The 27,726-nt window shown below is 40.6% G+C and overlaps 1 protein-coding gene across 4 annotated transcripts in view; it reads right to left on the bottom strand.

Annotated features, from left to right (window-relative positions):
• PLOD2 (procollagen-lysine,2-oxoglutarate 5-dioxygenase 2) overlaps window positions 1–27,726 on the bottom strand; it is a 155,828-nt gene that overhangs the window by 80,066 nt on the left and 48,036 nt on the right. For 2 of the 4 annotated variants that reach the window (XM_069975398.1, XM_069975397.1), the window contains exon 2: window positions 26,450–26,524. Coding sequence is in view for 3 of the 4 variants with exons in the window: in XM_069975397.1 (XP_069831498.1) it covers window positions 26,450–26,524 (75 nt within the window). In the remaining variant the exon portion in view is untranslated. Of the gene's footprint in view, window positions 1–12,138; window positions 12,334–26,449; window positions 26,525–27,726 lie in introns of those variants that run through there. The other 2 variants (XM_069975395.1, XM_069975396.1) reach the window with 1 other exon arrangement.

The raw sequence follows: 27,726 nt of genomic DNA, 5'->3' as shown, positions 1-27,726 counted from the left end.
CATTCAGGTGTAGATTTACTACCTAAGTTTGTGAATGCGGCAGCATATATTGTTATTCATGGAGGATATGCAATAAATTCTTTATGTAGTGGAAATTCTAAGATAAAACTCATTTAGCATGGAGAGTATCTGGGAACATTAAGCTTTTCTGACCTCTATAGTGAGACCGCATTGGCCGTCATGCTGAGCATGCAGTGTGAATCAGCTCTTGGCCTCCCCTAAATGTTCTCTCTGGGGAGGTCTCCACATATATTTTCACTACATTCAGCACATCTCAAATTGAAATTATAGTTGCATAAAATTGAAAATTCCTCTCAATGTGAACAAAAATTCCCAGAAGGCTACAATAAATTTCTCATTTTAATTATGTACTGACAGGTTGTGCAATGTTTTCTGATAATGCATGGCATTCTCACTGCTGAAACAACGGGATAGAATTTTTTTTCTACCTTTTCTTTTCTTTTTTTTTTTTTTACAGAAACTGAAAAAAAGAGAGTATTTGCTTTAGGCTGGGTTCACACTATGTATATTTCAGGCAGTATTTGGTCCTCATGTCAGGTCCTCATAGCAACCAAAACCAGGAGTGGATTGAAAACACGGAAAGGATCTGTTCACACAATGTTGAAATTGAGTGGATGGCCGCCATATAACAGTAAATAACGGCCATTATTTCAATACCACAGCCGTTGTTTTAAAATAACAGCAAATATTTTCCATTAAATGATGGCCATCCACTCAATTACAACATTATGTGAACAGAGCCTTTCTGTGTTTTCAATCCACTCCTGGTTTTGGTTGCTATACAGCCTCACAAATACAGCCTCAAATATACATAGTGTGAACCCAGCCTAAAGCTGGATACATTGTAAGCACAATGGGTGGTAACAAGTCCCATGTTCCCAGCCTTCTTGCCGATTTCTAGGCTGGTTTCACAGAACAATAGGTATGTGATGTGGTAACTGGAAAAATATAGATCTTCAATGTACAACTTGTCAGAGTTCTGGAGCACTGGAGTCCATTCAATCTTGGCATGCATGTACAAGTGGCTGTACATGATACAGCAACTCAAATTCTTCATACTGCTGATTATTGGGGGTGCCACAGCTCAGACACCCACCAATTACACATTGATAGGTTGTGTTTGCCCAGAAAACTTCAATAAAAAATACCATCTTCCTAGAATCTGGTTTATGTAAAAAAAACACCTCATTCACATCAACTTGTGCCAGAGATTTGTCATCTACTTCTATTAAAAAATATTAAATATTCCCGTACTTATTAGCTGCTGCATGTTCTGCAGGAAGTGGTGTGTTCTCTCCAGTCTGACACAGTGCTCTCTGCTGCCACCTCTGTCCATCTCAGGAGCTGTCCAGAGCAGTAGCAAACCCCCATAGAAAACCTCTTTTGCTCTTCAGACTGGAAAGAATACACCACTTCTTGCAGGACATACAGCAGCTGATAAGTACTGGAAGACTTGAGATTTTTTTTTTGGATGTAAATTACAAGTCTCTGGCACCAGTTGATTTGAAAGGGAAAAAAAGGTGAACAACCCCTTTAAACAAAGAGAGCACACACTGACAAACTGGATTGTGTGTACCAATGGTATCTTTCTAAGCAATGACCTAATAAGGAAGATTAGACAGAATTCGGCATCAGCAATATGAAAACATCTGGAGCTCAAGAACTGAAAGGAATTGTGTGGATTAAAATGAGAATCAGTGGCCGATATAGGGATTTGTTTTACAGAGCAAGTATAACCAAAGTGAAATAAATATTTAGTTGAACTGTTGTCTTCTTCCTACCCTCTCGCCAACCATAACACACATCACAGCTTCCAGCTGATCTTGTTACCAGATGACTGTCGTATATTTGTGGCTAATGCAAATTGTTCTTTCATTATGTAAACTAGAAGTATAACAAGCAGCACAGTAATTACTGGAATAACCAGCATAATCACAGAAACATTACAGCTCGCTTTCCCCAGACAACTTTACTTGAATAAGTGATACACGCAAAATAAGCTTACTTTAAACCTGACAGAGTTATCCATTAAAAGCCAACCAGGAATGGGTTATACTCTTATGCTTATTTTGTATTGTATCCAAGAGAACTGTTCTTATATACAAATGAATACTAGTAACAAAATTACAAGGTATAAGTATCGTAAAGGGACAGCCACCTACGAAGATTGGTGTGGATGGGTGATGAACCAAGCATGGACTCATGACTCACATCGTAGAATCTATGTGGCCCTTTATAGGTAGCTTTAAAATAAACCTAAAAAGTTATTTTTATTTTAGCAAGATTTTATTTTATTCAGCCCAATGAGTTCAGGGCACATGATTAGATAAGCCTGTGCCATGTGAACTTCCCGAGGCAGTGGCTGGAAAGTTAAACTGTGTTAATTTTTATCATGCAAGTTGCATGGCCGAGACACTGGGTGATGGCTCAACTGCTGACTGACTCCATTTAAACATTTTACAGAAACTTAAGGAAAACAAACAGATACTAGTCTAGTAAGGAGCCAAGTCTCATCCCTTTGGGGTATACACAAGGGACAGCTCCATGATTATGCCATCATAAAGTGTACATGCAAAGTCGCCCCCCTGCAAAACTGAGAAATTTTAGCCTCTCTATTACCCATGCATAGACTGCTGTTTCAGGGTTCTTGCCCCTCAGCAGTACAGAGCAGGGTGCTTTCTTCTGGTCATGTTTCAAGCCTCTTTAAAGGGGCTTTTAAAAATAAATAGATGAGCATGTAAGGCTTATTTACTGCACGCTATAGTATATTGCATCTTCATTGCCAAGTTCTCTGTAGGCTAAAAATGCCAAGGATATTACATATAGAAAAAAAAAAAAAAAAAAGCTGGAAAAGGTTGTGGGTGGAATGTAAGGATGAAATTAGTAAATCCCTCACTGCCTGGGCAAATAGCTCAAATACGTGGTTCTATTACCTGGAAATAGCTTTCAGCAGAGGTGAATGTCTATAACGTCTGCATTTTTATATTATATATTATTTAGAAGAATTAATTGTATTTCCTCAAATCCCATCAGATCTTAAGCGAGAGACATTTACTACTGTTATTGTTGAGTGTTTTGTAAATATTTGAATTCCAACATTTCCAGTCTAAGTTTTTCTAGTGGTTAGATAGCATGGATTTGTTTAGACAGGAACCTAATGGAAATAGATTATGTTTGTACATCATGTTTAAGATCAACAGGATCATGACAAGTCATGATAAGGTTTAACTTCCCAAAGAACTAAAATTCAAGGAATGGTGTTTGGATAATAAGATGCGTCTGTGGTTATAGTAATAGTGAGGCTAGCATGGTGGCATCTTATATACTAGCACTGCGAAAGCTTTTGGATAAGGAGCTATAATGGAATATAAGATCTATGGTATATAAATAATGTTAACTTCATTAATAAAAAATAAAAAAAACAGGGTTTAGGAATAGAGAAGTTTAAATTTGGATACATTATCTTACTAGGTTTAATTATTTACTAGGACATCCCCTCTGGCTTTTTAATAAATGTACAAGGAAGGCTTTTTTATTACATGCCATTTTATATCTTTGATGTCTTTGCTGTCCTTTGTAAGCTAAAATGCCAAGGATATTACATATAGAAAACTGGTTGAAAAGGTTGCAGATGGAATGTAAGGACGGAATAAATAAATTACTCCTGAGCCTGAGCAAATAGCTGAAATAACAAATCATTTTCTCCCAAATTCCCAAATGTAAAGGATTATTAATGAATAAAGTCAATGTAAAAATAAGTTGAGTTTCCAAAGAAGGGTATAAAGATTGTTACTGTACACTATTACACAAGTTCCAAGAACCATTGTGTAGGTCGTCTTTCTCTCATTAATCATCCTTGTAATATTGAGAGGTCTTTTTTGAAAAATATACTTTGACATACAAGAGAGACAGATCTGCGGATCACATCATGGATTACTGTATACACCACAGAAGGTTTAGCTCAATTATACACTAATGGTACAGGGGATGCAAGTATGATGGGATAAAAAGACTCCCAGCAGCCGTAGCGGAGTCCCGCCTTGGCCGCTGAATGGCAGAGCTGCCTTGAGACGTCACGTCTTATGCGGCAGCTCTGACAAGGAAGCGGCCGCGGGACAGGAATACTGGGCAGCGCGATCCGGGCACCAGCACTGGAACGGGGGGAGGTAAGTGACCTCCGGCTTCAATTTCCACCTCCTCCCCGGAATACCCCTTTAAGAGAATCAAAATCCAGCATCCCATAAACACCAGATTTCATTTATTGTAAATTCCACTCAAGATCCATAAAAGACAACTAGAGATGAGCAAACTTACAAACCCAAACTTTCAGCAAGTTTTCCCCACTCTAAAGACAACAAGTATACATGATCTGCACATTTCAGGTCAGTGTACAACACTTGGTCATCGCCAATGCTATGACTAGGGGCCGTATATAAACCTGAATCATGTCAGATCTACACTGATTGTCTTTTTATGGATATTATTATGTGGGGATAACAATATTATGCAATTCAGTGCTCATGGGATGCTAAATTTTTGTTCTCCCCACATCATGGATTCTGTAATGAAAATCTAAATATTGTGGTTCTGCATAACTAAAGTCAGTAAAATGGTGAAGCATTCTGAATACTGACGTGATGGTCTGAGCTCATGTTATCTTTTGACATGCCAAAAAGTCATGTCTGGTAAGTTTTTCTTTCCTCTGTAAAGGAATTGCCCAATAAAGCTTTATAGAAATAAGTATGCCATCTGAAATTTGAGGTTCTCTTTATTTACAGAAGAGAATTGGCTAATTTAGTTACAGTTTTTTTTCCTTGCCAGACAATAAGAATCGATGTGTGCAGACTAAAATAGATTTTAACAACAACACAGGACTGGTGAGAGGTGGACTTCCGCCAACATACTTTTTCTCCACTTAATGTATTACATGCAGCACAAATAACGGAGAATTATTTAATGAATTTTTAACGAATTTTCAATAAACGATCAACTATCCAACATCCCATCTAATACCCAGTAGATGCTGAATACCCTGCTGTCAGCACAGTATTTAAACAATTGGCGGCTTGCAAGGGCCCTGCAAAGCCGCCAACGGACAATAATGATATATATATTATATATATATATATATATATACACATACACAGTATTCACCGCAAGACTTTCCATGTTAAATATATTTTTCATAATTTTCTTAATTTTCATGTTTTTAACAATTTATAACACTAAGTTTATTGCTATATACTCCTTGTCGATGTGCAATGTGCATATAATCTATTTTTAACTTTGTTTTATTCATTTCTTCTACACTAGTAAAAGATTTAAATGTTGAATTAAACATACTTAATGTAGTTCTTTTACACAAAGGGTGATTACTAGAGAGCCTACCTCATATAAATATTTACCTACTTTTTACCTAGTGCGAGACGTAGAAGAGCAGGAGAAGGAGTAAAGGAGGCCCTGGAGCTGTGCTCACAATATACCCCTCTGACACATCTGCATATAAAGCATGGATAATACTTGATACACAACAGTAATGGTGCGTTTACACAGAAAGATTTATCTGACAGATTTTTAAAGCTAAAATCAGGAATGGATTTGAAAGGAAGAGAAATCTCAATGTTTCCTTTATTACCTGTTCTCTGTTTATAGTCTGTTCCTGGTTTTGGCTTCAAAAATCTGTCAGATAAATCTTTCTGTGTAAACGCACCCTAACAAGTAGAGATGAGCGAACCTGCCGAGGTTCGGGTTCGTATGAACCTGAACTCTCGGCTTCTGACTGCCCGCTCCGTGGAGAGGGTGGATACAGCCGGGGGACCGTCTGGAAAACTGGGATACAGCCATAGCCATAGGCTGTATCCCAGTTTTCCAGGCAGTCCTCCGGCTGTATTCACCCTCTCCACGGAGCGGGCAGACAGCGGCAGTCAGAAGCAGAGAGTTCAGGTTCATATGAACCCGAACCTCGGCAGGTTCGCTCATCTCTAGTAACAAGATAGAATTTGCCATGACAGCATTTGCTCCAAATTTTCTATAGACCCATAAGAAAAGTGCTAACAGCCTTAAATGGCCTTTGCTCTATAATCTAAACATATTACATGTCTTGGAATATCTTCAAAATAAAAAATATTGGATAGAAATGAAAATCTTTACCAATATACGACTACTTGGCTGCACATTTAGAGTAGATGAGGTAGATGTATGGGAATGCACACTGCATGTTTAAGTATTCTATTCACTCAGCTACAGCCCACGTACAGCCAAGGATTAAAGGAGAGCAGCTACCAGGAGAAACAGACTGGAAAAGAAACTTCTGGAGAAACACTACTGTCTTAGTTTCTTCAAGTAACCAATAAATCTGCACTAAGAATCAAGAAGGTCTGAGGATGAAAGCGAAACATGTCTAAGACTATATTCACAGCACGCTGTGTAGATACATTCAGTATAGGCATAGAGAAGGCTCCTGGCGCCCATGCTGAAGGTAGCCATAGACCCCATTCACCCACGCATGTTCTTTAAGCAAGTTTTACACTAATATATTTTATATCCATATGGTGTCTGTGTTTTTCAATCCATCGCACGGAGTAATGTTAACCTATTGTGATCATATATAATACACAGCATGTGCTGCTTTAATCCAATATGCATTATAGTCTAAAGAGAGGGATTAAAAAACGGGTATCTCTCTATTACATCCATATTTCCGCAGTATTTGCCATTTATTTTGACATCCATTTCCAAGGTGTAATTTAAAGGGGTTGTCAAGCCCTTCTGCTCACCAACCCTGGAACTCCTCCCCTCCCAAGACACTGGGGGGTTAAGTAACAATCGCTGTGTGCAGGTGATACACAACACAAATGTCCAATAGCTTCATTGTCTCTCCTCAATATTGGAGAGACTGTGCAGCTATTTTACATTGCATAAGGGTGTAGTTTCACCTACATACGATGATTGCAACTTTGACACACCTATCCAGAAAGTGAGCGTCAGGAAGCAGAAGTCTTCAATCATCTTCTTCTCCCTGGACAACCCCTTTAATTTCCTGTCTATAAGCAACCCATCAATATTTACTGTACATAAATACAGATGCAATACTGGATTACGTTTCATCTGAAATAAGTCTGTATTACTAATATGTATTATTTGCACACACTCGTGTAAAGCAGACCTTAGATCTTCACCAGGATAGCTTGTGTTCGTATACTATTTATCTACTGCATAGGGAAGCACAACCAACTGTGCCTTCTAATACTACAGGGCATAGGTTTTTCGTTTTTTTTATAACATTGAGGCTAATGAATGCCCTTGTGTGGATTTAGAGTGGAATATTTCAAAAGTATATTCAGGGAATACACCAGATATGTATAAGTACTGTGCACAAGTTTTAGGTAGGTGTTGAAAAATACTGCAAGGTGAAATGCCTTGAATCAGGGGGGTGTCTGGCTGTAAAGTTTTATATAGGACAATGACCCCCAACATACAGCCAAGTCATTAGGGACTATCTTCAGCATAAAGATGAACAAGGATTCCCCAAAATCACAATATGGCCCTCACAGAAGCGGTTTGAGATGACATGAAGGGAGAAGAATTTGAGCAGCGACATCAACTAAAGATTTGTGGTTAGTTCTTCAAGGTGTTTGGTACAATCTCCCCGCTGAGTAACTTAAAGGGGTTATGCAGCTCTACAAAAACATGGCCACTTTCTTCCAAAGAAAGCACCACTCGTCAGTTTGGGTGGAGTTTTGTAATTCAGTTCCATTGAAGTGAATAGAGCTTAAATGCAAACCACAAAGGAACTGGAAAAAGGAGTGGTGCTGTCTCTGGAAGAAAGTGGGCATGTTTTTGTAGTGCTGGATAACCGCTTTAAAAACGTCACATACTTGTTGTGCTGTTTTGTTGTGAAGGCAAAGGGCGGTCATACTAAATACTAATCTGACTTAGATTTCTCTTCTGTTCATTTACTTTGAATTTTGTTAATAAAAGTAAAACTATTCCCACTGCCTAAAAATTTTGCACAGTATGGTACCATGAGTATGTTGTGAACAAAGCCTACAGAATGTGCCTGCACACTGTCATTTTCTTACGTTGGCAGCTGATGAGTATTCTGACCTATCCCCTATCTGGTGGGTTAGCACGTGCGTTGCTGTTCCATTCATGGCATGTGCTGTACTTCTCCATTCACCACCTATGGAGCTGCTGAATAGAGCTGCTTGACTTTTTATTTAAAACAAAGGAGTCCGGGCCCATTCTGACCCCATTTACAGGAAGCCCAGCAGTCGGATCCAACAAACTCTTAAGGCCCTATTACATAAAGCGATTATCGGTCGTATTTAGCCGATACCGACCGCTATGGCCGATAATCGCTTAGTGTAATAGAAGACAATGATCAGCTGACATGCATGACATCAGCTGATCGTTGTGTAATAGCAGCGGCAGCGAGCGGGGGACAAGGGGCAAGTGAGGGCTGGCCTGACAGGTTGGTGCTCATTTGCTCCTCTCAATCACCCAATGTAATAGGGGCGTTACACTTATCCCCTATCCTGAGGAGGACATAAGTCAGTTTAGATTGAAATACCACAGTGAAATTTACTGCAATACTCTGTAGTGTCATTCCCTATGGTTCTACTTTCTCAAAAATCCGCTGCAAGAACGTAGAGCCATAGGGAATGACACTACTATCACAGTGGATTTCGATGCTGAACTTGCAGCATGAAATCCGCCGCAATGCCATAAGTGGGAAACTGGCCTTAAACCAATATACTGTGCCACCATTTCAGCCCATGCTGTCACATTCCAAGCCATAGCCCCTAGTTTTTTTTTTTTAGAATCAACATGTCTAAAACACATATTTAAGTGACTGTACCACCAGGCCCAGGCAGAAGCACTGTTCCCACCCTTAGTGGGAAGAAACCCCAGCCCCTCCATGACGTGACTCCATTAGGATCAATGGAACCCTATCATAGAGGGGCTAGGGTTACCTCCCAGTAAGGGTGGGTCATCCCGCCTCCAGTGCTTCTGCCTGGGCCTGGTGGTACAGTCACTTTAAAGGGAATCTGTAAGTACCTATGGAGGGGGAGTGGTGATGGCTTTGTGCCGAACTTTGGCCTGCCTCCTCCCAGCTTGTATTGAATATTCATGGCGCCCGTCCCCCAGCCTCCTAGTGACGGCATCTGTAGCTTTCTGGTTCTGTGTAGTTTGCGCACGCTCCAGCAGTGTGTTTCGCACATGTGCCGTAGTGTGTCAGAGCAGCGCAGGCACACTGAGGGCCAAAGCCTGTGCCCTCAATTACTTTGCTTAGTGCCGCTGCAACACACTACGACGCATGCGCGAAGCGCACCGCGGGAGCATGCGCACTACACTGAACCAGGAAGCTACAGATGCCGTCGCCAGGAGGCCAGGGGACGGGCGCCATAAATATTCAATACAAGCTGGTAGGAGGTAGTGGTGAGGCGGGCCAAAGTGCGGCACGAAGCCATCACCACTCCCCCTCCATAGGTGCTGACAGATTCCCTTTAAATTAGAGACAAGACCTATATGTATGTTTTTGGCTTAGCAAGCCTCCTTCTATATAAACACATTTATTAATGTGATTTCATGTAACATCATACCACTAGAAATGTGACACCCACATTCTGTAACTCCTTAAATTCTGTAAGGCCACCTATGAAATCTCGATACTGCACAGTTACTTGTCTTTATAGGAAAGAAATTTCACATTCACAGGAAAAAGTGCCAAGCTCCATTACACAGACAGGTTTAAATTCCACCTTAAGTTAAAGGGGTTGTCCAAGAAGAAGAAAAAAAAAACAGGATGGCTCTTGTCCATGGGCTGTGTCTGGTATTGTACTTCAGCGCTATTCAAGTGAATAGGGCTAAGCTGCAATACCAGAAGCAGGCTGTGTACAGGGTTGGCACTTTTTCTTGGAAATTAAAAGGCAATCCCTTTAACTGTGAAGCCTACTGGATACAAAATTTCCAAATTAAAAAGTCTGATTGAGTAGGTGGATATGTTTTTTTATATTGTATGTCACTAGTATAATTTATAATCTTTTGTGTTTATTAGACATTTATTATTCTAGGTGTATTTATTATATACTCTATCCAGTCAGGGCTGTATTAACAGCTGCTGCTGCCCTAGGCACTAAACCTGAAGACGCCCCATCTTCACGCACCTATTGGTGATACCAGACCTGATCAATACCACCATGCCCCCCACCCCCCTGGAAAAGACACCAGATTTACTGGCAAGTCTGAACGGGAGGAGGGAAACTAAAAAAATGAAAAACAACAAAAATAGTTTTTTCTGTCCCCCCGTCTCCCTGGTGCTGCCCCCCTGCAAGGTGCTGCCCTAGGCACCGGACCACGGTTGCCTAGTGGTAAATACAGCCCTGTATCCAGTATTCAAAGGAAGCACTTCAGCCATGAGAAGCAAGAAAGAGCATGAAGCTGATTTAGCATCTTGTTACAAGAAGGGCCCACATGTACTGTAATTGGACTCAATTCACCTTTAAAAAAAAACCTCTATGGCACATGTGGAAACATCCCAACAGATCTAGAACTGTATCCCTGCACTAAAAAGATAGTTAGTGCCAGGCGTTCTCGTCACTAACAAAGCCAACACTGTATCACAGGCAGAGAGGAATAGCCAAGCCAGCTTCTTATGCATTTCCTGCAATTTACTGTGTATTTTTCCCACAAGGATCTTATTCAGAAATGAGTTTAACTGTTTAAAAACATATACACAGACACAAATTGACTCCATCCAAATCCGAACCCAGACAGACCATACATTAACGGCAATGTGCAATCTCCAGGACTGACCTATAGACAGCACATAGACTTATTAGTGTTTCATCTGCATTTTGGAGAGCCATATTGTGCACATAGCCATTAGTATATACAGTCTATAAGTACCGCCAAGTTCCTTGGGATCACAGCAGCCAGTTGCCCCCTATAAGATGCCTGTAGTGAGTTACAAAGTGAACAGCTCAGCTGCATTGTGTTCTCTATAAAGCTCTAACCTCTAAAGATCTCATGCCTTTCTGCAGAGTCTTAGCTAGCATCTAGAGGGCGAAATAGTCAAATGCTGCTGTATTAACTCCTACTATACTACCTACAAGGAATCATGATTTTTGTTCTTTTCCTACATTATGCTTGTTACTGTAGTCAGGTTTGGCTTTGCTCAAACTGCTTATGTAAATGAGCTCATTTCAGGACATGGAACATATATAGAGAGTGGCAAAGTGTTAAAGATTATTATATCAAAGTGAGGAATTAGTTGGTTTTACCTAGGACTGCAGGTAAACCTATCAAAAATTAAATGATAAAAATTAACTTCTGCCGTAGTTGTTACTGGTTACACTTCTTTTAGATAGAAAACGTGATCTGCTCCCCCTATATTAGCTTAGTATATGATAATGCAATATCTACGTACTTTTGATTATTGCCTAAAATGAAGTTAAGTGCTGAATGAATAAAGGCAGATCTATATACAGAATGTGCTCGTAGAATAATAAAATAACGGTGATAAGGCAACTTAAGAAAAAAGTTAAATTGGCGATTTGGCATGAAAAGTATTTACATGGTAATATAAACAATACCCCATATCCCGAAATGCAGCATGAATGAAAATCCTATAGGTTTCATCTATAGCATTAGATGGAGGGGAGCAGAATGTGAGTACGTGCAGCGGAATGTGTTAAATAAACAGCACAGTGTCTGGGGCTATTAGGCTATGAATGCTCAATGAATCACTGTCTGTAACACCTTACATAGAAATCCAACAAGTCCTCCATAATCCTGCACCCAGGAGATAGGTATCCTATACGCTTACTGACTCCACATAGAACAGAATAAAGTTATCTATAGTCAGTTATGTGTGATTTTACATAGGACTGCAAGTGAATATACTGCACCGTCTTAGCCCATAGACTTATCATACTGCACAATCAACCTCACTAACTTAATATTTAACCATATCATGTATATATATTAGCCGCTTCTGCTCCCTGCCCATGGAATAGGATTCTGCAGGCAGAGCTGAGGATCAAAGCAACACAATGAGCTTGTAAATCTGTACCAGCAGCTTTCGCCTAGGTTTTGCATGGACACAGGACTTACCTGTAGGAATGGCAGGCTGCTCTGCTTCAGTCTCAGTGGCTCTGGTAAGCTGAGATAACACTATTAGATAACTGGATAATAATAACAAGAGATGCAACTGAAAATAGCCCCAAGGCATTTTCCTCTTGTGGAGTAGCAGCAGCTGAGAGAATGACTGAAGTGTGCTGTGTAATGAGGGAAATAAGCAGCTGTAGAGCAGGGAGCTGGCTCCACCCATGCAATCTATGGGACCTGGCCTGGGAAAGAAGGGGGTGCTAAGTCATCATCATAGACCACCAGGCAGCTTCATGCCAGGGAGCCTGCAGAACTGTGTACAATGCACACACATCACCCTACTGAAAACATGGGGAGGATTTACAAGCCTGATACACATCTTCTTCTTTATTTGCTAAGCTGTGTTTGGATTTCCTACTGTATTTGAAGCTGGGACTTTATTGAGTGCATGTATTGATATATATATTTAGAGATTTCGTTTTTCTCAAACAGTGAAAAGTAAACTATGAGCGTATGATATCGGGATGACAAAGGATAAGGAGAGAAGTTTTACACAACAGCATAAGCCTGATTTTACAGGTGCGTAACACTGACTTAAATGGAATCCTTCATCATTTATATATTGTTCGAACCACAAACCGTCAAGGTGGTACCTTGTAGGCTATGTGCTATAGTATTTATATCAGGGGACTAAAACATCAGGGCAAAGACTCAAGACACATGTTCATTCTTCAGCGCGGACAGAGCAGGAGCGCGCGCCTCCCATAGACTCCCATTATGAGCGGGAGGCTAACGACATTCCGCGGCGGAATTCCACTAGTTTTGCTCAGTGGGAACGGGGCCTAAGTAGTTGCCTTCTATATTTTATTTCATCTCTGTAGGTAGTTCTCCCAAAGGAAGGTGCTCCATGAAAGTAGATATCACTCTAAGTAGTTGCCCCCTGTATTTTAAAGGAGTACTCCAGGTTACTTTTTTCTTTTAAATTAACTAGTGTCAGAAAGTTGTATAATTTTGTAATTTACTTCTATTTAAAAAAAATCTTGTCTTTCAGTATTTATCAGCTGCTGTATGTCCTGCAGGAAGTGGTGCATTCTTTCCAGTATGACAAAGTGCTCTCTACTGTAACCTCTGTTCGTGTCAGGCAATGTCTAAAGCAAGAAAGGGTTTCTATGGGGATTTGCTGCTGCTCTGGGGAGTTCCACTCATGGACAGAGGTGGCAGCAGAGAGCACTGTGTCAAACTGGAAAGAATAGGCTACTTCCTGCAGGACATATAGCAGCTGATTAGTACTGGAAGACTTGAGGTTTTTTAAATAAAAAAAAAATAGAAATCTGTATACCTTTCTAACACCAGTTGATCTGAAATAAAATCTGTTAAATCTGACTATCCCTTTGATTTACCTCTGTAGGTAGATCCCCCCCAGCCCCAAGTTAGTTCCCCCCTTATAGATGCCCCCTGTAGTTAGATCCCCCATGTAGGTAGTTGCCCTCTACAAGCAGTTGCCACCCCATGGGGAGTTAGTTTCCCTCTTAAATAAAGATTTTAAGTCTTGCCCATAGATGCCCCCTGTAGGTAGCCCCCTCCTCTTTCACCCATACTCACTCTGCTAGCTATAAAAATAATCTCACTTGCTGACACAAAAGCGATTGACAGAGCGAGAAGTCCATAGCACTTCATTCTGTGAAAGCTGAACTACACATTTAAAGGGGTTATCCAATGCTACAATAACATGGCCACTTTCTTTTAGAGACAACATGTTTCCAGGTCAGGTGCGGTTTGCAATTAAGTTCCAGTCACTTCAAGTGAATCCAGCTTGGGTGGGATTTTGCTGAAAGTGACTGTACCACCAGGCCCAGGCTGAAGCACTGGAGGAAGGCCGACCCACCCTTAGTGGGAGGAAACCCTAGCCCCTCTATGATAGGCTTCCATTGATTCTAATGGAGTCACGTCATGGAGGGGCTGGGGTTTCTTCCCACTGGGGGTGGGTCAGCCCGCCTCCAGTGGTTCAGCCTGGGCCAAGTGGTACAGTCACTTTCAGCAAAATCCCGCCCAAGCTGGAGACAAAAGTGGGGCTGTCTCTTGAAGAAAGTGGCCATGTTTTTGTAGGGGTTAAAGGGGTTATCCAGCACTACAAAAACATGCCCACTTTTCCCCCCTCTCTTGTCTCCAGTTAAGGTGCGGTTTTCAATTAAGCTCCATTTACTTCAATGGAGTATGAAAGCCCACCCAATCTGGAGACAAGAGAGGGGGAAAAGTGGCCATGTTTTTGTAGCTCTGGATAACCCCTTTAGGCGCATGCTTAAGAGGAGTTTTTTTTTTATTAAGAACATTGTGCAAGGTTTGGGGCCCACCTAGGAATTCCTTGGTTTCCCAGCAGGACTGTCCATGCCTGTCTCTATAGGACTGTTATGGCTTCTGTACTTTTTGTGCTCAACTTTCTGAGGAAAGCCAAGTAGAAATGGAGGCACAGAGCACTTAGCCAAGGGCTTCTGTCCCTTCATTCTAGTGCTCAGTGAGGGTCTCAGCAGTTTGGATATATCCCTCCCATTGTCTTGCTAACCAAGTTGGTTGTATATGTGCCTGGTCTAGGGAGATTGCAGGTGGTCTGTTTTTCTTTTTTTCTTAACTGTTAAGGCCCTTTTCCTTCTTCCTGTGAATGTGCAAATGACATTTGGTATGATGTTGTTTTGGACTAACACTGTGTGGACCACCTACATATCATATTCTTGTTGTGTTTCTTCCTGTGTGTCGGTAAGAGAGAATTCTGAAAGAGGTAGAGACTTCGCAGTCATAGAGGTGTTGGGCAGGACCTATAGGAAATAGCTGGTACAACCTGCAAGAAATGCTTCAGCTTAGAAGGCTGTGGCCGGTTATCCTCTCAGAGACCCACAGTGACACTGTAGGATAAATGAAAGCTGGTGAGTGGCAACCTCTTTTGGCACAGTTTGTATCTGAAGGGACCTATGGAGTATTACTAAGTCCTCCAACCCTTTTAAAGGGGTATTCTGGCCCTACAATAAAAGTTAATATGCTGCTGGGACTGAAGGGACATTAAAAAAAATCCTATCCCCATTGCCCACTGCTCCATCCCAATCTTCTTTTTGCTTCCAAGACAAGTTCTCAGGTGAAGAAAGTAAAGCCATAAAGCTAGTTTTCTAGTTAAAAAAAAAAGACAAGTATTTGTCTCCAAAATATGCAATTTGCAATCAGTGGCTTTAGCTGGGCAATGCACTGATTAACTGGGCAGAAGAGAAGGAAGCGGGGGGCCTCTTGCAGCAAGCCGGATTAAGGACAGGTAATGTGTATGCAGGCAGCGTGTGGCTTAAGAGAGCGGGTGATTTACATACTCGCAGCGGTCTAAAACTTACTTACTGAACTTCATAATATAACATCTGTTTATTTTAATGCACATTCATTTTACAACCATAATTTTTTTTTCAGCTGTATTAAAGGAAACTTCAGCCGGGTTCCCCCCCCCCATATATGATATATATGATAAGCTTAGATGCATCATTTCAGTAGTATCCTATCCCTGGATATTTCTTTGTAATGAATATTCAGCATTATGGAAACTGTATACATAAAGGCATAAGTCTGCTCCCAAATAATTTGTCCCCTCATAAACAGTAATGTATACATATTTTGATGACAATACAAGATCTAAAGGATACCTTTACACTATGACCACATATACTACATCTAGTACCCAGGCTTCACAAGCATGAGCTGCCTCTCTGATAACAGTAGATCAGTGTATACCAACAAGCAGTAGTCCAGTATTTGCATTGCTGCCTTTCTGTGTTTGTTAGAGTACAATGTTCCTAAGTTACAATACCCCTACTGAGTATATTTCCTGTTAACATATATATCATGTGACAGATTAAACGCTCTTGAATACTGTGCACTAGGTTCATGTGAGGTAAACCAGGCACATGAAGGGGAGCAGGGCCTCAATCTAAATACTACATATCCAGCTTACTGCTGTGCAGTTTCTGTACGTCTTCAGAATGTGAAAATCTTATAGAAAATGTCCTTTTTTTGTTAGTGGTTTTGAAGTTTTTACATATGTTAAGTAGAACTGAAAAAAAATTCCATGCAGATGAACAAAGCATAATCCATAGCCAGACCATGTCTGGAGCAAGCCTGCCCTGAAGACAGTGAAGTCACTATCAATTCTATTATTCCATCATGGGAATTTGTGGTAGAGACTAACAGATCATTTATTCAGCTGTTTGGAACATACCGTCTGCAATGCATAGTGTTGTATAATGCAGATGGAACTGATACCTCTGTAAAACCTTGGACAAAGCTCCCAGCTCCCAGCATTACTGTCTCACTGCATATGTAGGAATACATACACAGCAATACTGCTGCTCCCCAGCTATGTGTGTATTACATTAAGTGTGTTTACATCTTTCTCTACCCAATTCCCCTTAAAGAGTACCTGTCATGTTACAAAGATTGAGTGTCCGAGTATTCTGAGGGTCTGAGTGTTCAGACCACGACCAATGAGGAGAACGAGTCGAGAGGAATCCTCACTCAGCAAATTTTCACATGCAGACATGCATAATGTAGGACTATGGAGTTGTACTGCTCATATAGACAGTTGCATAATACACCTACCCTCCCACCATTTAAAATTTTCCTGATTGATTGGTCAACACTCAGACCCCGATTGATTAAAACTTTTGACATGTCAAAAGTTTTTTCTTATTACATGTACTCTTTAATTTTAAAGTTCACTGTCTTTTTAACAGATATTGCATAAATGTATAGTACAAGTAGATAACAAAAACTTTGTTATTAGAGATGAGCGAACCCGATTGTTTGGCATTTGATTAGTGGCGGCTGCTGAAGTTGGATAAAGCTCTAAGGTTGTCTGGAAAACTGGATACAGCCAATGACTATATCCATGTTTTCCACATAACCTTAGGGCTTTATCCAAGTTCAGCAGCCCCCGCTAATCAAATGCCGAACAATCGGGTTCGGATGGACTTGAGCATGCTAGAGGTTCGCTCATCTCTATTTGTTATATATTTTATCAGAAAAAATACCTTTCCACTTATTCTGCTCCTTTTGTGCCTCCCCCTTGCCTTCCTAAACTCATCATTCACTTTGAAAAATAACTCAGGTTTGTCTTGTCTTTTCAAGATAATCTATTAGCTCATTGAGGGATAAAGTTATATGGAAAGGGTAGAGGAAAAAAAGTGGAAATGACTAAAGAGGTCTATAGGCAGACAGAGAGACTGCAAAGAGAGTCTCTCCGCAGACTCTTTTGCATATTTGTATTTACCACGGGGCAATGCACCAAGTAGGGATGGTCCGAACCGAGTTCGGTTCGGGTACGTACGAACCCGAACCCTCAGTAATGATTCCTGCTGTCTGCCCGCTCCGTGGAGCGGGCGGATCCAGCGGGAGGACCGCCTGGAAAACTGGGATACAGCCATAGCCATAGGCTGTATCCCAGTTTTCCAGGAGTTACTCCCGCTGGATCCGCTCGCTCCACGGAGAGGGCAGACAGTGGGAATCTGCTGCCGAGCATTCGGGTTCATACGAACCCGAACCTCGGCAGGTTCGGACCATCCCTAGCACCAAGGTTTTCACTGTGTTGAACACTTTAACTAGCAGTCTACTGTGTTCTCTTTAGCTGGTCTCACTGAGATTAGTGATTGTTTTGCCATAGGGGAATACAAAGACATGGAAGGGTAGGACACCCCTTCTGTATATATGTGTACAGTGTATGGGAGATATCATAGAAACTAGGCTTCACCCACTAGTTTAGGAACAACCAAAAATGGGAAAATGTGCTTTAAAATGCCAAAAAGAAGTTTTAGAATGACCAGATGTAGTGCTGTTCCATTCCATATGTCATAGAGTGTATAGACCAATCGTGAGAACAAGCGAGGAAAGCATTGCGCTGGAGTGCATGTCAGAAAACACTTGTATTAAGAGCCTGACTCATTACATGACAGAGCTGGGAAAGGACTGTGCTTAGAACGGTCTTCTCCCGACTCGTTCTCATAATTGGTACGGGTCTAAAATAAGTAATTGAAGCAATTTTTTTTTTAATGATTCGGTTAGATGTATCAAAGCGTACGGCCAAATTGGGGTGCCCTTATTGTTGCAGAGAACAACAACCCTAACTAGTTTATACTCTCAAAGTGCATGAAAAGTAATAAAAACTACATTCTATAAAATGGACAGTTAACTTACAAAAAGTCTACTTGGATTTATTGTCATTTTGTCTACTAAGTAAAAGCGTGACTCTATTGTGTGTTTTATTATAGGGAAAAACAATACTGTGATTGCAGCTGCATGGTTCTTAACTAATAGACTCTCAGCCTAAATAGTTATCCCCCTAGTACAGATATTTATGGCATATCCACAGGGTATGTTATAAATGTCTGGTAGAAGAAGACCCCTATTATATTTTATGTTCCAAAGTTGAGGGCCTCATATACTGGAAGATGTGATAAACCGAAGACCAGAAAACTAAGTGGTGTCCTGGTTTTGACCCTTTAACCCCTGGACTTTGTTGCATGAGCCATATTTTCAAGATATTACCTCCCGGAGTAGTCCTGGTATAGGACTGGTCCTAGCATAGGTGGCAGCTGGACAAAAGACACACAGTAATAGAATGGCAAAAAGTTAACAACTTTACTGTTAGGGTGGATTCACACTATGGAATCCGCCCAGATAAATTCAGGCGGATTCTGTTGCTAGAACACACTCACGGCCGCGTGCCTCTCCGCCCGTGCCATAGACAGTAAAATAATTGACATCTCAATTCTTTCGTCAGATAGTGGAATCGGCCCGTCCATAGAATGGTGTCTATGGAGCCGGCCATGAGCTCATACTGGCAACGGAGTCCGCTGGAATTTATCCGCATGGATTTCGTAGTGGGAACCCACCCTAAACCAGCAAGCAAGATATATGCTGCTGAGACAGGCTAAATTCCCACTACAAAATGTCTTGTCTGCTTTTGCCAAAGGCCATCAAAAAGATGTTTGATATTTGCTAATGATGGCCGTCTTTAATGATCATGATTATTAAGATGGATTGTCTGGTAAAGGATTTGGGTGCTTGCCCTTTAAGAAGCACAAAGAGAGACCCATGGAGTTGCAGCAATAGCACTGAGATGGAACAGACTGAGTTGTATGAAGCCCAGCAGCAGTGCCCACCATGATAAGCAACACACCAGCCAGAGCATACTACTGGACTTATAGAAGAAAATAGTTGGACAATGTTCTAATTTTACAAAGTTTAAAAAGTATAGACCTAGTCAGAAATTAATAAAAAAAAAATAGTAGTCAAGTAGACTAGTCAAGTAAATATAGTCAAAATAAAACATATATATGTGTCTGGCACAGTCTTTGCCTTTCTCCAGTCTAACTCGGGGCAGGGAAGCATACAGCTTAAACATTAATAGTTAAAATTCTGCTGCTGAACCTGCAGCTGTACTGTATAATGTACTGTAGCTCACAGCCTATACATATAGTAGTAGCAATCCATATATAAGCCAGTAGATAAACCATTTCTAGCTCTTGAATTTACTCTTCACTTCAGACACGAGAAAAAAATAAGGGTTTGGTGTCTTGTTTACCAAGTTGCTCTTAGCTGCAGTCTAGCACAGGCAATAAAAGTGTTGGAAAGCTCTGTTATGGGCCGTACAGTACTTTCAGCTTGAATACACCAATGTACCATGAAAGAATGTTCTCCTGAGATGTATTGACCAGTCAGCCATCAACCTATTGGATACATCACATAAATAAACAAGTAAAAACAGTACCGAGCAGGAAAGGGTGGAACTGAAGCCAAGCAAAATAATTATCAGGCACTGTATACACTAAAATCCTAGCTTCAGTTCATTATGGAGCCATGGCAACTATGCCAAATCTGCTTTCCAACAGATGCTGGCGAGCACCATCAGACTTCATTGAGTTTATTCAGGTCTTGGTTCCAACATTCATGATAGCAAGAACAGCACTGGTAAAATAGGTCCCCCTCACCAGTGTCATTGTTACAAAGACCAATGGTGCCAATGGAACATAGCCAATCCGACAAATTTCTCCCTATACATAGCGATCTAACAGAGGGGCTGGGAGAGGCAGACTGGGAATGCCCAGGGGAAGTTGTACTCTTGCTGGTTTTTAAATTATAATTTCTCTTAAACACTACAGCATTTCATAAAAGAGAGTCTGTCCATGCTTCATACTGCCTATGGACTGGGCAACATTAAACTCATGACAGGTTCCCTTAATGTGACCTTGTTAGTGCATTACAACCATGGACAGATCCCTATCACGTTACAATAACATTTTTACACTGCTTATCGATGGACCTCTGAACAACATCATTTTTTTTTTAAATTAAATTTGAATTCTAATAGCATGAAATAGAAATAGAATTCTAATGGCTCAAGAGTAGGACCCACATCTATCTTCAGAACAGGAATCCCTTAATCTTAATATCCATACTTACAGCTCAGCACACATCACCAGGCAGGAAAGGGGTTAAGGGAACTCCATTATTAGGATATAGGGGCAGGTCCCAGACGTAAGATTTAACCATCAATCAGGGAACAATCTCCGCTGTCATTGCATCCAAGGCAAAATCAAGACTCATTGCTGAAGAGCATAGGCCTCCTTTCCAGCCTTCACTGCATTCTTGTCCTGTACCATGAGAGCAGTAGTTTAAGATCCATTGAACACATTTAGCTGGACATCTGGCTCATAGCCCAGTAATGCCTTTTCACTATTTGTGTAGGCTTGCGGTGAGATATCTAATTTTACAGTCTGTGTAAAGTTTTGCCTCTGTGCACCTCTTGCTGTCATTCCACTTCATCGTTGAACATTGAACAGGGCTGACATTTAGGCATATGTGTGGACTGCTCAGCTTGATTAATAAACCAATGGTCTAGAGGTCCCCCATACACTCTATACTTTGGTTAGCCAAACTCGAAATTGAACACCAGTATAGAATATATGGGGCTCTCCCGATCCACTGACAGATGGAAAAGATGGAAAATCAGTGCCCAAACCCTTTGTTCTCTGAGAGATAAACCACAGTCAGAGCAGTCTGGCTGCAGCTTACCCATTTTCCTTCCCATAGAACTGTGCCAAATGTTCCTGAGAATGGGGAGAAGGATTGACTGACAGTTATTGAAACTGTATGGCCACTTTAATTTTCTACCTCCTTACTTTGCAACAAGTGGTAAGAGTCATTACACAATCAGGCCAGGTTCTCATAGTGTATGACAGAGTCACGGAACGGCCGCTGTCTGTACTGTACAGAATGGAACTACAATACCGTCCGGATGAACTTTGTTTTATTTTAATTGGCATGTGGGCACATTCGTGTGTGCCCATATCCCAGTTACCTATAGCACACAATGTAAAGTATGACCATACATGCGTATACACTCCAGACGGGATTCCGTAGACTTATATGCGATCGGCAAATTTATTATATAACGGCCGTGGTTGCAAACCTGTGACTATGCCCATTGTTTAATAAATTTTTACGCTGTTTGAACATAGACTCATACTTTACTTCATGTGGCTTAAAAATACAGTGGTAGCTCAGTTTGAAAGTAACTTGGATTGAGAGTGCTTTGCAAGAAGTGCTCACAGTTGTAACTTGGTTAAAGAGCATTGCTTTGGTTTAAGAGCTCCCTTTAATGGGTGGGAAGAAGATTGGGGTCGGGGCATGATCTGCATAGGTGAGGTGGCCTACAGCACTGTACTCTGACCCAGGAAGTCTCTTTCACCTTCCAAAACATGGCAGATCCACTTTAGGCTGGGGCTTGCATCAGGGGACAGGACTGTGGAGGAAATATCTTTAAAGCTGTAACCCCTTTATCCCCGGACAGAGAGTGCTGTATTTATGTGCCTACATCTGCTCTGCTCATTCCTTCATGCTCCCTGCAGTCTGTCAGCCCTTGTGTTTCCCATCTTCTCTATTCCTCCTATATTGTGCCTCTACTTACACCCAGCTATACACACTGCTGCCATAATGTGCCTGCACTTACACTCAGCCATTCACACTGCTGTATAGTAAAGTTTCTGTCACTGTTCTCCTGCACAGCTATGTGATTCTCACTTCATGATTGGTCCATGCTGAACACACACCCCTTCCCCATTGCTGTCATGTGACCACACAGACCTCTGACAGCAGTCCTGTAATTTGGATTACAAGCGCGGTCCCGGAACAAATTATGCTTGTAATCCAAGGCACCACTGAATGGCGTTTATATCATTAAAGCTCCTCCCACTTGTCACAGATTGAAGTCAGTGCTTAAATAATTGATTATTTGCAGCTCACAGTGACTCCTGCTACCTCCTCTATTTGCATAACCTTACAAATTCTCCCTTTTGGTGCTACAATTTCCATATCTAAGGATATTTTTTAATTAAATTAACAGGAATTTTTCTTGAATATGCAAATGATGGTTTAAAAAAAGTTCTCATTACTTGTCAAATGTTTTTTCACCATACAATTTTACGCTAGTTCTATCCAAAGCTTCCTTAAAATTACAGAATTGTGTTGTGAATTGTATCAGTAATTTATACCAAATGTGCTTTGTGAGCCAGGCCTGTATTTGAGCAGTATATATGCTAAGCAAGTTACATTTGAAGTGAATGTCTAGACGCTGGATGTTTTTCATCTTTGCTGTTTACAGTAGTGGCTCAGTAATCCTAAAATACTATTCTAAGTATAGCAGCAAATAATAACAGGTATAGCTGTCAGGATCCGGACTCCATGCAAGTTCAATACGTATTGCTGTGCTCTGTGCTGCTACTTACTAATTGCCTCGCTGCATATGGCTCTATTTGATGAGAGTGCAGATTTACATCTCATTGTAACTTTATTCTAGCTATTAAACTTACTGATATTTAATGAAATATAACAGAGAGTAATTGAGAATGACATGACTTGTCATTGGAAATTACAGGTTAAATGATGCAGGGGAGACAACCATTGACGGAAAACTCTTTGTAATCCTTTACATTTCACTTTCTATATCAGGGATGGGGAACCTTTAGCCGTCCAGCTGTTTGAAAACTACAATTCCTATCATGCTAAAGCCAATGCTTTAGCCTGGGATAGATGATAATTAATAAACTATAGTGGGCATACTGTTAGTGGACAGAGGCTCAAACAGAATTGGAGCTTGCAGTTACTGGTGTACCTGCCATTAGTACAGGGTCTTATCATGGCAAGTGTCCTAAATTACTTAACTGTTGTTTCTTAAAGGGGTACTTGCCTGTCCCAGTTTTTTAACCGCCAAGAATCCATTAGTTTTGAGAGTATGTAATGAACTACCATGTCATCTTACTACTTCCTAGTTAAGAAGTTACTCAGTGCTGCATTTGCTGCAATCTATTGCTTTACCTCGTTCTCTTTTACTGATGCTGAAGCCATCACAATGATAACACTATATTATTAAGTTATATCTCAGGTTGATTTGATACTAAAATAACCCTTTAAGGCATGGGTCTCCAAACTGCCTCCCTCCAGCTGTTGAGAAACTAGAACTCCCATCATGCTTGGACAGCTAAAGCTTTGGATTTGGCTGTCCAGGCATGATGGGAAATGTAGTTTTGCAACAGCTGGAGGGTCGCAGTTTGGAGACCCATGCTTTAAGGTAGCGATCCTCAACTCCAGTCCTCAAGTACCCCCAACAAGTCATAATTTGAGGATATTCTATACTGTACATAGGACACCTGTGCTGATACCTGAGACACTGATTATAAATATACACCTGTGAAATAATAACAAAATCCTCAAGTACCTGGCGGTACTTGAGGGCTTGAGCTGAGAAACACTGCAAGGGATGGTGTCTTCTTGGTTCCAAGGTAATGATTTTCAAAATGTCCCCAACTTCCCAGAGAACGTGAAGATAAGCATGATAGTTATCAAACAATGATTCATGTAAAGATATTATCTACCTGTAAAAAGTTTAGACCTGTCTTTTTGGTAGACCATCAATATTTGATCAACAGGTGTCCAACTTCCAGCACCTCCACCAATAAGGTGGGCTTGATTACATCAGGTGGTACAGAATCCATCTTTTACCAGGAACTGATGACAACTGATAGCAAAAATGCATCAGTTGTCATCAGGCATCCTATGCTTTTTTTCATTTACCATCAGTTGTTTGACACGACAGACAGAAAAATGCTGAAAGATGCTTTGTTCCATTCTCCGACAATTCGGCATCCAGATTCAAGCACCGGATAGTTCAAAATGTCTCATTAAGTGAATGGGTAAAAATTGGGTAATGCACATAAATGTCGGAGACACACAGGAAAAATGAGTTTTCACATTCACTATTAAAATAAAGTAAACATAATGAACACAAATAATACAAGCAAACATGGGCTTACAAACTCATACACAATGGCGTGGCCATGCTGAATATAGGTTACAGATGTTCTGCAAAGCAAACACTTTTGTTCTACAGCTAATGTTGCTGAATGACCATTGTCATACCCCTAAGCAATGCAGCGAAAATGTAAGTCCCAAGCAATATATAAAATAAAAATGAAATATCTGTATCGACTGGAATGTCAACAAATGATGAACTGGTACCTTTCTCTTGTATCTAATTTCCTGTTGGTGAGCAAAAACTGAATATTTTTAGTAAAAAAAAAAATACTATAAGAAATAGCAGATTTGGGCCAATAGACATTCTTCACCGCATCAATATCCACTTATGCTGTCTAGTCGTTGACTTACTGTATGTAGAAATCTATTAGAGTTTGTCAAACCAGGATAAAGGGAGCCTGTTTTGTTCTTTTGCAATAGGTAATTCGAAGTGTCCCTTTGTAATGGTAGCCATACAGACCATCCACATACATTGACATACTGTATTATAGCTTATTGCTAGTGGTGATAGCAGCAGGACTTTCTGGATTGAATTTATTATCAAGAGACCATTCTTAAAAATTGCTTTCAAAATAGACAACTCACACAATATGGAAAATGCCCAGCGCATAGTGTTGCTGTGGGCACCTAAAGGGGTACTCCAGGCTGGGGGGCTTTTTTTCTATGGCCAGGGAGGAGGTGGATGAGGGCAATGACGTCCCCTTACCTTCACGGTTCCAGCACTGTGTCCCAGATCGTGCTGCTCCAGTCCTCGCTGCCCGCCGCTTCCAGGATCCCGCCTCTGCCACTAATTGGCTGAGCGGACTTGAAACGTCACTTCTCAAGCCCCTGCAGAGACCAGGAAGCAGCCGGGCAGCGTGGACCGGAGCAGCGCGACAAGGCGCTGGAACCGGGGAGGTAAGGGGATGTCATTGCCCTCATCCACCTCCTCCCCGGCCCTACAAAAAAAAGCCCCCCAGCATGGAGTACCCCTTTAAGGATGGGTTCACACTACGTATATTTCAGTCAGTATTGTGGTCCTCATATTGCAACCAAAACCAGGAGTGGATTAAATACACAGAAAGGATCTGTTCTCACAATGGTGAAATTGAGTGGATGGCTGCCATATAACAGTAAATAACTGCCATTATTTCAATATAACAGCCGTTGTTCTAAAATACCAGCAAATATTTGCCATTAAATGGCGGCCATCCACTCAATTTCAACATTGTCTGAAGAGATCCTTTCTGTGTTTTTAATCCACAATACTGACTGAAATATAGGTAGTGTGAACCCAGCCTTATACATTAGAAAGCACAAAAGACTGAACACAAAACAAGGCCATATACCAGTATTACAATAGATGTTAAATTATACCTGTTAATTTTTTTTATTATTATTACAAAAAAAGTGTTCAGTTTCACAAAAATAAATTAGCAAGACAATACTAAAAAATGTAATCCATTAATAAATCAAATTTAAAAGAATTGAGCAAACATTTCTTTAAAGCTCCAAATACCATGTTCACTACAAAGAAGCTAGTATGCAGGGGATGGTGATGTGCCTTCCTTTTGCCATTTTGGACAGAATATCTAGAACTGCATTGTTTAGGGGTTCTCTATTACTTAAATATCTTTGCATTTCTAATCTTCACATTCCTGAGGATCAGAAGGATAAGCTTTACCCAATGCTTAACATAGTGGAATTGATTGCCTTTAATGCAGCTGGATTGCTATTTTTCTTTTAATACAGGCCTGGCTTTCACATGAGCATTATACAGTAACTTTGCAGGAATTATAGAGTGTGAGAATGTCGTTGAATCATTGACTTTTATGTTTTGATTATTGCCTAGTAACCGGCCAGATGCAGAGGGTCTATGAGAGTATTAGTTGTTTTTTACAGAGCAGTGGGCGAGGGCATACAATGTCAGTGTCTGTGCTTCATTTACCTTGAGGAATTCTGGAAAACTGCCACACATCAGAAAACTCGGCTAGGGAAGTGAATAACTCAGATAGAATTATTCCTGAGGAAAAAAAGGAAAAATGGCTATAATGTAGGTGTAACTTCTTTGCGTTCCTGTCTAAATCCAATATTTTTTTTTTTTTAAATGTAACAGCATTTCAATAGTATTTGATCTCCATATTTGATATATAACCTGTTCACACATCATTTGATAGAGTCCATGGCAAGGACCTGCCATCACTCCTGACCTGGTTTTAGCAAATACAGTACATGAAATGCATATAAAATAATAATTCTGGATCACCTAATTTCTACAGCTCTGCGTTGAGTTATTCTGCTTTTGTTCTAACTGGAAATCCATGATTCATATCCAACTTGGTGTTATCAATTGAGGGTGTGACCCTACACTGCCTAATCAGAGCTGACAGTGCTAGACAGTGTAAGGACATGTCCCTGGACTGCTAACATCCAGGTGGTTATTGAGTCATATATATTAAACCGGAACAAACCCGAATTTACTGTAAGTTTGCTTATCTTGAATCACTACCTGGCCCCTTTGTTCTGGGAGAGATAAACTGCAGCCAGGGCTCTTTGGCTGTGCCTTAACCCTCCCCATAGAGAACACCACACCAAACATTCCTGGGTAAGGGGAGGACAGGAGAGATAGTTGATGTCCGGAGTACCCACCTTTCAAATCAACTGGTTTCAGAAAGTTATATAAATTTGTACTTTACTTCTATTTAAAAATCTCAAGTCTTCCAGTACTTTCCAGCTGCTGTATGTCCCGTAAGAGGTGGTGTTTTCTTTCCAGTCTGACACAGTGCACTCTGCTGCCACCTCTGTCCATGACAGTAACTGTCCAAAGCAGGAAAGGAATTTGCTAAGCTGATAAGTACTGGAAGACAGGGGATTTTTAAATAGAAGTAAATTACAAATCTATATAACTTTCTAAACCAGTTGATTTGAAAGAAAAAGATTTTAGCTGGCATACTCCTTTAAGAATTGCATTCCCCTAGTTACTTGGTCTAACATGTCAGTCCTAGTTGTAATGGAAATCAGCAATAAAAATTCTGTAATGTTAAAATGGCTCAAATGTTTTCCATGATATTATGGGGATCACAGCATCTAAAACAAAAAAATAGACACAAAATAAAATAAATGGAAAAAAAAAGCCAATACCCTGCTCTATAGACTATATAAAAATGTCAATGACAAAAAGTATTTAGCTGCATTTTGTGAAAATATTGAGTAAAAAACAATGAT

Source organism: Dendropsophus ebraccatus, chromosome 6, assembly GCF_027789765.1.
Source record: "Dendropsophus ebraccatus isolate aDenEbr1 chromosome 6, aDenEbr1.pat, whole genome shotgun sequence".
Taxonomy (NCBI): domain Eukaryota; kingdom Metazoa; phylum Chordata; class Amphibia; order Anura; family Hylidae; genus Dendropsophus; species Dendropsophus ebraccatus.
This window is presented reverse-complemented; position numbering and strand designations above follow the sequence as displayed.